This window comes from Monodon monoceros, unplaced genomic scaffold (genome assembly GCF_005190385.1).
Source record: "Monodon monoceros isolate NGI ecotype Baffin Bay Population unplaced genomic scaffold, NGI_Narwhal_1 Super_Scaffold_21, whole genome shotgun sequence".
Lineage (NCBI taxonomy): Eukaryota > Metazoa > Chordata > Mammalia > Artiodactyla > Monodontidae > Monodon > Monodon monoceros.
In genome coordinates, this window is record NW_021703778.1 from 111,033,238 (window position 1) to 111,044,619 (window position 11,382).

Genomic DNA, 11,382 nt, shown 5'->3' on the forward strand with positions numbered 1-11,382 from the left:
TAGCAACTGCAATTATTTTTTATTTTAGTCCTTGTGCTAGCCTCCTCAGATAAAGCTGTGTACAAGGATCTTACAGAATAGAGATCTAATAAATGGGGTACAGTGTAACCTACCTTCCCCTCCACCCCTCCTTCGTAATAGAAACTACTTCTGGTCTTTTGGGGGGCCATATCTGGACTTGGTATATAGAGTTAGTGACTAAAGAAGGACACATGTTGGGATTTCCTTGGTGGTCCAGTGGTTAAGACTCCGCACTCCCAATGCAGGGGGCTGGGGTTCGATCCCTGGTCGGGGAACTAGATCCCTCAGGCATGCTGCAACTAAAGGAGCTGCACGCTGCAACTAAGACCCGGCGCAGCCAAATAAATAAATAAATAAAAATTTTTTTTTTTTAAAAAAAGGGAATTCCCTGGGGGCGCAGTGGATAAGACTCCACGCTCCCAATGCAGGGGGCCCGGGTTCGATCCCTGGTCAGGGAACTAGATCCCACGTGCATGCTGCAACTAACAGTTCGCATGCCACAACTAAGGAGCTGGCGAGCCGCAACTAAGACCCGGTGCAACCAAATAAATAAATAAAAATTCAAAAAAAAGAAAAGTACACGTTTATATTTTTAACAAAATAAAAGAAACCAGGGGAAAACCAAAATTTTTTCACACAAATATTTTAATAAAATTATCACGCAAAGTTGTATATATACACATACAACTATTTACAAATATGTAAGCATATGTACAAAGACTAGAAAGGAATATACAGAAAAAATATGTGTTAGGATACTGGGGTTCTGTTTCTTTTAAATTATTTTGTAATTATTTTACACTGAGGTAGGACTATTGTAGTGTTAGAGAATCTTGTATAAATGTATTTGTTCAAGAGCTTCCTTGTCAATATCCTTTTCTGGGTATACATCATAGTTCAGTGGTACCTCTTCAACCCAGGGAGATAACTGTATATTAACCTGGAAAGAAAAAGGTCATAAACAAATATGAAAATTGCAGAATGAACCTATTCTCTTGAATTTTGAGAAATCATGACTAAGTAATTGAACACAAAGGATTTTTATTACAATGAGAGGGACTAAGTTCTACATGGTGCCACATAATTCTTTGTCGTACTAAATGGTAAGTTTGTGGATTCAGGGACTTAATTAATTTACCTTGATTTTGGAATTTGAAAGAATAAAGAACATATAGTATAATTATTTTAATGTAAATAGTTTAATAATTAAACCAGCTTAAACAATAAAAGATTAAAACAATGGGAGTACACAGAGAAACGGTTCATATACACACAATGATGGTGCTAAGAGGTTGCACGAGAGGGGGTAATCTCCCTCCATAACTTTTATCAGGCCCTTCCCTTCACACTGCAAATTTGGGTCTCCGGGATACAGAAATTCTGGAGCCACCAATGGATATATTTGTTTAAAGAAGTTTCATTAAATAGGAAAGCAATAACGTTATTCAAGAATTCATATATAAGGACTCTTTCAAAAATATTTTACTTTGGTAAGTGAAAATCACTGAATTATTTCAATACATATAGATATTATAAACTGGAGCGCACATATTTTAAAAGGTATGTTTTTATGAGTATGGAAAAGTATGGTAGAATCATACCACTCACGGGGTAGGGATCTCATGGGGAGGGAATTAGGTGGGGGGGAACTGGGGAGATCAACATTGTTTCTTTATGTATCTCTGGATTATTTCCCTTGTTATGACAAACATGAATTACTTTTGTAATTTAGATGATTGACAAAAATTTTTAAAGAAGGTATTATTGATGATTGTTTAGTTTTTTAAAGGAAGAAATATATATTTAAATTTGGCAGTGCTTATATGTGAGGAAAGAGATATTAAAGAAAATGATAATATGACTCTGTACTAAGAAATGCCACAGTATCTTTCATCTAGGGATCTCAAAGAGCTTTACAAACATTAATTAACCTTTATAAAAGGGTCAACTTATTGGGCTGAATCTTATTATTAAGTATCAGCCTTATTTTGTATGGAGAATCTGAGGAACATAGAAGCAGTTTGTGCAAGATTCCAAACTTGACCTAGAAGCTCAACTGTGTTCAGGATGTGGGCCTCCAGTCCACTTACTGATTCTAGAAACCTGAACAGCTCTGTTCCTTTTGTTCTCAGGGAAAAAGTTATGATGTGGGTGTTCGAAGTCTCTTACAAATATTTAATAGCATTTGTTAACCTAAATAAAACTGTAACCCCACAGCTGGAAAAATTGGGTGGAGAAGCAAAGGAATCTGTACACTTTCAGAGCTCTTGATGCCAGTGAACAAACCACAAATCAGTTCTTAAGCCATAAGGTTTTGTTATTCTTTCTATCATTGTCACTATATTCAGAAAGAATATTTTAACAGCTATCAGAAAAAAGCAGAAGAAAAGTTTTGACAATAAAAATGCTGGGAAAGAGGCTTACATACCTGAAGACTTGAGAGAGAATCTTCAAGACTTGGCACGGTCACTAATAAGGATCCTTGTTTCCTTACATTATGGCTGATATATTCCCAGGCTCTATAACACATTCAAAACTTATATGTTATGCTTTACCAGACACTGGATATTTTTTCAAAATGAGGATGACAAAAAAAAATATAGCCCAGGCGATATGTAGAAATCCAGATGGGTAAAAATGTTTGCCAGCAGAAAACAGGACCGCAGCAAGATACTAGAAATTGGTAAATTCAGTTCCTGAAGGGGTGTTGGCAAAATTGTGAAGTTACAATACTGAGAGAGATTTAACAAGATGGGGATTAGGGTTAATACAAGGGATTGTGGGTAAGGCCAAAAGGAAGTTTTCAGAACTGATAAAGAAATCAAAGCTGGATCAGCGTTAAAGCCTCTTCAATTCTTTATGAACTGTCAAACTTTCTGCAGAATGGAACAGGGCTGAGGGGTGTGAGTGGGAAAGAGTCATGGAGAAAGGCCACAGAAGCCAGAAAACAAGCAAAGACTAAAATAAGAGTATAACATATAGATTAGATCTTTTAAAATAATATCAAGAGTGAAATCATATTTTATTTGGCTGTCAGAAATATTCAATGGAAAGAATTCTGGACACTATGGCACCTGAGAAGTTTAATGAGATCAACTAGATTTAAAGCACGATGGCAAGCCATGTGCATGTATATGTGTCAGAGGGCAGTGTCTGACCAGTTCTGATTAACCTGTAGAGCAGACATGAATGGGATTTCTACACTGTGCATGAGTTTTGACAGTACACCCTGCTATTGGGGAGCAAGGGTCAAGCAATGCAGGGATGTGCACCCCTTGTAGTGGGGCAGGTGGGCAGCAGTATCATTTGCACTTATTTTAGTTACAGCAATGGTTATTGGGTTTAGTATATTCTGGAGCTTACTAGGCAAAACGATACAAATGTTCTTTTTCTCAGGCTAGATATAAAACCAAGAAGCAGTGTTTGATAATAAATATCACTGTGCTTGGGCTAGAGCTGTTTGTTGTCTTGATGTAGTTCCTTAGAAATTATATATTTTACAAGTCTATTTGGTAAGACTGAAGAAGCTGAGTATACTGGCACGGTTGGGCATGGCTCTCAAAATAGCACTTGCTGTTTCTGAGAAGCTGTCATTGTAGCAGTTGTATATGTTTCACCTACTGAAAAAATACAGAGGCACCTTTTAAACAAAGAATTACTCTACTTGCTACAATACAGAATTATATAGGTAAATGATCAATTTTGTCAGAACGATTCCAATATCAGAATGCTTTACTGTATCTTCTAAACTTTCTCCCGTGTACTGTCATTCATGATGAAGGTAATTAACCATGAGAGGCTATCATCTATCTATATTTAGAATTCACTGCATTTGATTAACTTGGAGAAATGGCTGAACTAACACATGGTCAGTACCTATTTGGTGAGTCATGCAGAGTTTGTGAATTAATTTTCCAAGATAGTTTTTTTTTTGAGATTATTTATTTTTTTTATTTATTATTTTTGGCTGTGTCTGGTCTTAGTTGCGGCATGTGGGCTTCTCTCTAGTTGTGGCGTGCGGGTTTTTCACTGGACCACCAGGGAAGTCCCCCAAGATAGTTTTTAAAACAACCCAAACATGAAAATACTTTCCAGTATCAAGTTAACAGGTAGCATTCATCATTCTTCAGCATTCAAAATCTTCCTATATGAATCTGTGAAGAGTTTAAGGTGTTTTTCTCTTTTAACTTCTTACACAGCATAAACCTAGTATATTTCATTCTCCCACAATTATGTAATGTTTTGACTACTGGTCCTGAACTTCAAAAGGTAAAAAGCTATACATACTTTGTCCACTGGAAATTAAGCTTAAAGAGTGCACTATGATTAAAACAGCTTGTTCATGTTGTGTTTCTGGCCTTTAGCCTGTGACCAAAAAATCATCACCCATTCTGGCTGAGCTCTGAGGATATGATTTGCTTTCTGTTGAACTAGTTTCTTTTTAAACTATTTACACTGTTAATTTTGTACTAACCTTAACCTACAAGTAATAGATATGTGTGTATGTGTGCGAGAGAGAAAATATAGACAGTAAAGGGGTGGCAGGATAAAGAGGGTTACTCATTCAGGATTCTACTCCATATTAACTGTTTATGGTCTATAATTATGTCTTTTTATTTCTTGCAGTAGAAACCTCACTGATGCACTAATCCAAACGTGTGTAATGCCCTTTCATAGATATGGAAAGGAGGTTTCCTGCATCCAGAGTATACGTATGTCATTATGATAAATAAGTCAGCAAGCCTAACTGACCAGAAAATCAGTGTCTCAGACTACAGGAATTTTCTAATTAGAGGAACCTATAAGTCCTGATGAGAAGTCAGAAAAGCCATCACAGGGAATTCCCTGGTGGTCCAGTGGTTAGGACTCCACACTTACTGCCCAGGGCATGGGCACAATCCCTGGTCGAGGAACTAAGATCCCACAAGCCCCGCAGAACAGCCAAAAATTAAAAAAAAAAAAAAAGTGATCAGAGATTTGCTAATTTTTCTATTGCTTGAATAGTGGAATAAACTCCAGGAACCTACTATTACCACATTAAGAACGTTTTAAAAATTTGATCATTATTCACTGTTTTCTAGCTGAATATTCTTGTATCTTGTTTTTTTTTAATTTTTATTTATTTATGGCTGAGTTGGGTTTTCCTTGCTGCGTGCGGGCTTTCTCTAGTTGTGGCGAGCGGGGGCTACTCCTCTTCGTTGCAGTACATGGGCTTCTCTTTGTGGTGGCTTCTCTTGTTGAGAAGCACGGGCTCTAGGTGCGTGGGCTTCAGTAGTTGTGGCAGATGGGCTCAGTAGTTGTGGCTCACGGGCTCTAGAGCACAGGCTCAGTAGTTGTGGCGCACGGGCTTAGCTGCTCTGCGGCATGTGGGATCTTCCTGGACCAGGGCTCGAACCCGTGTCCCTTGCATTGGCAGGTGGATTCTTAACCACTGTGCCACCAGGGAAGCCCTATATCTTGTTTTATAGTCATTTATAGGCACCAGTTAATTCCCATAATTTTGTGATAGGAGAGCATAGGACATGTTTTTTCAAAGAAAAGAAAACTGAGGCAGAAAAGAATAAGTATAAAAACCCACTGGGAATTGATAACTTCTTGCATCCCAGACTGCAAAGCAAATGCTTGGGTCATGAAACCATTTTATAACTACTCAAAATTAGATGTAATATTTACAAGGTTAGACAACCAAAGTTTATTTTTATTTTCATTTAGACATAACACATTTCCTTATTAATATAAACTCCTGACAGTTGAGGTCATTTCTGAGAAGTTTCATATCACTGCTGGGGCCACGGGTTTGATCCCTGGTTGGGGAACTGAGGTCCCACAAGCCTCACAGTGTGGCAAAAAATAAACAAATAAATAAAAAGTTTAATATGAAAACACTTCTACCAATCCCTTTTCATACTTTGTTAGATATATTTTAACAACAGATTTTTTGCTTGAATAAATAACGTACCTGGCCTGTTCTGCCTCATTAAGAAAATATTCAAAGACATTATTCATTATAATAACATCAGCATTTTGCAGAAGTGAACCTTGTGTACAGATGTCTGCATGAAGCACCTAAAAAAGAATAAGTTCACGTAAGAGAACAAAGACACCGTATCATATAATCACGTAAGAAATAGCTATTGATTCAATGATGTTGTGAGGCAATATGGGAGATTCACACTTCTTAAAATGGGAGAACAGTATATTTAATACTACTACCTATGGAAGATACTCAATACCTAATAAAAACCATAAGCTTGTGAAAATTTTGTTTTAGATGGAATCATTTATATAGTTATAATTACACTCTTTTCACTCCCAGTTCAGAGCTTTTTCCATTATAGCACTAGTTATTCTGCATCATCAACTGGATTTGTACATTTGGGTAGTCAGTGTCTTCCTAAATAAAATGGAGTAATACATGTCCTGATTCACAGAATCAAATGGGACCATATAAAATTTAAAGAGTAATTTATAAATTGTAAAATGTTAATACAAATATTTTAACTGGCCTTGTCTGACTCTTCATCTAAAATTCACTTGAATATATTATCTATCCAAGAAAGCAAACAAAACAATTTATTGAAAAAACTATATACCTCAAAAAATTAACTTCGACTATAATCAACAAGTCTTGTAGACCACAGGCAAGATAATAAGAGGAAACATGTATTTGCTCAAGAGCAAATAACTTTTATTTTAAAAAGGAGAGAAAAAGTTTTTTATATCATATGATTTCCTTCCAAAAAAGAACTTAGCCTTACAAATAAATAATATCCAGAATGTTTAAATCTCGATTTCTAATTAAATCAATATTCCTGTTAGTTATGTGATTCTTATTATGTAAGAGCAGTGTGTTTCTGTTCATTAAATATGGGATAGTGAGAAAAATCCATGAACTTATTATCGGACAATGAATTCTCTTTGATCACTTGCCTCTCAATTTCCAAGATGAGAGAGAAAGAGAAAAAAAAGGCAAGGATGGAAGGAGGAAGAGAATGAAAAGTTTTCCTTCTATAAGAAAGGGGAAAGCTAGATCCTTAATCTTACTAAGATATGTCTTTCAACATTTGATTGCATTGAACACCAGAGATCCTTAGATACACAATACTTCTGTGCATTGCCATTAGAAGTGCAGGATCACTAGTGAAATGACAAGGATTATTGCATCAACCAAAAAACTTCCTTTCCCCTTTTTTATTTTTCCCCTTACATATAAGAAACAGAAAATTTCTGTCGTAGCCCAACCCAGGACATCATTCTCCCATGAACTGCTATTCTGTGGCACCCACAATTCCTATTGAAAGCTTATAAAAAGATAAAAACTGTGAGCATTACTTAACCTTTTTGCTTACTTTCAACATTCAGAGTTTAATTAAATACACTTCTGACCAACATCAAGAGATTCAAAATTAGTGCTACCAAAACTATAGTTGATATGAAGAAAATTAAGAAAAAATTCTACTTTCTAATAAAATTTGGGAGGAAGAGAAAAATGTGAGTGGAACATATTGATAATAATTCAACTTTATTATCAGTGTTTTAAAATATTAAGTTAACTCAATCTGTTTCTACACAACAGCAATCAAGAATAGATTCAAAAAGGGTTTCCAACTCCAATGCAGAAGAAATTTGGCTAAACTATGCTATACAGTGGATAACAGAATAAACATTTAAAAGGGTACCTTTATTCTGTCAGTGAACTGGTACTTTTTTATGACCATTTCCTGCAACTGGCAAAAGTCTCCATTCAATTCTACTCCATATAATTGTGATGCTGAACTGTAAAGATAACCCTGAAATATGAAGATACATTATGATACAAAAGAATTAACTTTTAGTTGTGGGTTTATTTCTACTTGAAATTTTAAAAGTCAAACTTTTTTTTTTTTAAAGTCTTTATTGAATTTGTTACAATATTGCTTCTGTTTTATGTTTTGGTTTTTGGCCACGAGGCATGTGGGATCTTAGCTCCCCAACCAGGGATCGAACCCACACCCCATGCACTGGAAGGCAAAGTCTTAACCACTGGACCACCAGGGAAGTCCCTAAAAATCAAACTTTTAAAAATAGAATTCAATAAAGTAAAAATAAAGATAAAAAGGAAAGATAAGTAACATTTTATAATTTATGTAAAACAACTTTTAAGAACTTAGACTCTTACTCATCGAGACCTTGATTGTAGTTTATTAATTTCCGTTATTTAAAAGTAATCATATTTTTAAAGATTGATTTCTTACTTTTCCTGATAAAACTGTGCATTCAACAAAGTTGGAAATGAGGAAAGTGATCACATATAGATCCTTTGTTTAATACCCTACTTCCGTAATTTCTTGGGAATTTCAGGGGAAAGCAAGAAAGGCATTAACCTGTGGGAAATATAATGGAAACTCATGCACAGTCTGACACAAGAGGAGGGTGGCTGGAGGTGTGTCCTGCTTGGCTTTGAGAAGTCAGCCTGCTGTCTGGCAATCCACCAAAGATAACTGGCCATTAGTTAACAAGGATCATCAAGAACTGACTATATATTATTATGTATCTATTTTGGTTATAATAACAAAAAATAATCTGGAAGGAGAGGTCAAATCATATTCTGAAGACCATTATACATCAACTAACACTTACGTGTAAACTAAGTTTATATTCATAGCTCATCATGGATTTTTAGAATATGTTCAATGGAGCATATGTAAGTATTCAAAAAATTTTTGTTGACTGAATCAGTGACGTACTATAGAGGAAAATGACAATATGTCTAAATTCATTAATGCTGCCAAATACCTGCATAGCCACAATTATTTCAGCTATATACTTTTCTAACAAATAAAAAAATTAACAAGAATGGACAAAATATGGTAAACAAGCATAATCTCTAATGTTCTCCAAACAAAGCCATCTGATAAACTGTACTTTCTATTATGGCTATTTTTCCTAATTGTAGAATAAAAGTCAACACTGAAAAATAAATGAACCATGAAAGAGTTAACTGTTTCTGTTTAGAGCAGGCAGTGATGCTGGGAACTGATAGGGCCTGTTTCTGGCATGAACATCTACTGCTGTTGGCCACATGTTTTAACACATCTGCTAATGACAACCAGAAACCACATTTCAGTTTTTTGATAAAACCATTTAAGAATATTTAAAATGCTCATGATTTGAATTTTTTAAAAAAAGCCACATTGAAGACACAGAAGTCTACATTCAAACTTTGGATCACAGAAAACTAGAGCACGATGTGTCCTGGATATCATTTAGTTTGCTCACTTACAGGTCAGGAACTTGAGGCACAGAGGTGTTCAGGGACTTGCTCATAGCCATAAGCAATTTCCCAGGTCAAGTAAATTTGTCAGTTTTATAAGAGCTCTTATCAAAACTCAGTATACTATACTATTTTAGTACAGTACAGAAAATGGAGTTAGAAGGGCAGTAAGTGAGTGACAGAATAGCAAAGTGTTATGAGGGTCACCTGTTGCTGTTTTGCTGATATTCCTTCACTTGTGTCACAAAGTCAAACTAGTAACGGAAATCAGAAAGCTGACCTTTGAAAGTCCAAATTTGATACACTGTTTTAACCATATTATTCAGTTACTCTAATAAATAAAGCCAAGCTGTCACCTTGGATGGTGGCAGGCAAAATTGATGCTAGTAGGAGAAGAAAGTATTTCCAAATGTTGAGTATGTCTACAAGCTGGACTTTACCCCGTAAAGGACGGTGCCAAGCCTGGAGCCAACGTCAACCAAGACCTTTCCCGATAGATCAGGGAGTACATGATGATAAATGAACTTCAATTCCATGAGAGAGAAGGAATGAGAAATAAACCCTGGAGAATTAGAACAGAGTAAACATTAAATTCTGCTTGGGGATTAACAATTCCATTCTGTATTTCTAATTCTTTCATCTGTAAAGTGTATTTCATGCTTTTCTTAATCAATGAAAGCCATTCAGAGGTTATTTAGAAAAAATTAATGTGATAATTTTGTATTCATTCACTCTGAGCTGTATTAGACAAGAACAAATATGAAGTCTCTGACACTTCAAAGGCCTCTAGAGGGAACTCCCTGGGGGGTCCAGTGGTTCCACTGCTGGGGGCACGGGTTCCATCCCTGGTCGGGGAACTAAGGTCCTACAAGCCGCACAGCACGGCCAAAATCATCATCACTCACCATCATCATCAAAGGCCTCGAGAAGACCACTGCTCAGCTGCCTGTCCCTACCCCCATGCTCCTCATTTCCTTCTTGCTGCCGCTTAGGGTGTCCTGGGTTTTCCCCTTCCTCTTCCCCCTCTGACCTGCTGTTCCCAGCAACTGCTTCCTAACTCCCATACCATCTGGCTTTCTCACCCTATCCCAGAGCCAACCATAGGGCTTCCACCTCTTGTGGCATAGACTGTAAACTACCCAATGAATGACCATCTCTGGAGTGGAACAATGTGGCAGCCCTGAGCAACCTAGAGTGTGTTCTGGAGTGCAGGAGAGGGGTGGTATGGAAGGAGGTTAAGACACTCCTAAACTGTTATTTCCCTTAGTTTAATTGCTACAATTGCTAGTCTCCTAGCCCACCTTCGCGCTCCATTATTTCTGTAATGAATCACCTGGGAGAGCCTGAGTCTGTTTTTTCTGATATGGAGGTAACCCAAAGACTTTCTCTGCTGTATGCTACATGATATAATGGTCAGGAAGGGGAGAAACTTTGACCGTAACTAATGACTGGTGGCAAAGAAAATGGAAGCAGGCAGGCTAATCCCTTGGAAGAAAATAAAGGATGACTAGGCCTCAGAAGTAACACTGGAGGTGATGGGGTGGAGGGGGGTTGACCACCATAGCCCTTATCTCCTCTCATCCTCACGATCCTCCTTGCCACGTTAGTGCTCCTGCCCTGGGCTCCAGAGTCATCGTTCGTGTCTTGTAGCTGGACAAGCCCCTTTCATATAGGGAATAAGAGGCCCACACGGTGATAGCTTTTTCAGAGTCATTATAGTTATCCGGGCTGGTCTGGGTGTCCAGACACTATTTACAACCTGATTTTTATGTGAAAATACAACCTAACCTCCAAATTTTTCTGTGTCAAACATAGCTCTTCTGTAAATTTCTGTACATCAGATCTGATATGGTGTTATTTATAATTCACTTTTTAGTTTTCCCTCTATTGTTCTTTTTCTTTTGGCTGCGTTGGGTCTTTGTTGCTGCGTGCAGGCTTTCTCTAGTTGCGTCGAGCAGGGGCTACTCTTTGTTGTGGTGCACAGGCTTCTCACTGTGGTGGCTTCTCTTGTTGCGGAGCACAGGCTCTAGGCGCATGGGCTTCAGTAGTTGTGGCACACGGGCTCAGTAGTTGTGGCACACGGGCTCAGTAGTTGTGGCACACGGGCT

At 37.1% G+C, this 11,382-nt stretch overlaps 1 protein-coding gene across 2 annotated transcripts in view; it reads right to left on the reverse strand.

The window, feature by feature from the left end:
• Window positions 1-648: 648 nt before the first annotated feature.
• The window catches only part of LOC114904287, a 25,670-nt gene continuing 14,936 nt past the window's right edge, over window positions 649-11,382 (reverse strand). Inside the window, exons 4-8 of one of the 2 annotated variants that reach the window (XM_029238017.1) lie at window positions 9,715-9,836; window positions 7,701-7,811; window positions 5,981-6,087; window positions 2,450-2,540; window positions 649-961 (exon numbers count right to left, since the gene is read on the reverse strand). In XM_029238017.1, the coding sequence (XP_029093850.1) occupies window positions 845-961; window positions 2,450-2,540; window positions 5,981-6,087; window positions 7,701-7,811; window positions 9,715-9,836 (548 nt within the window). In that variant the 3' untranslated portion in view covers window positions 649-844. The remainder of the gene's footprint in view (window positions 962-2,449; window positions 2,541-5,980; window positions 6,088-7,700; window positions 7,812-9,714; window positions 9,837-11,382) is intronic. The other variant, XM_029238018.1, reaches the window with a different exon arrangement.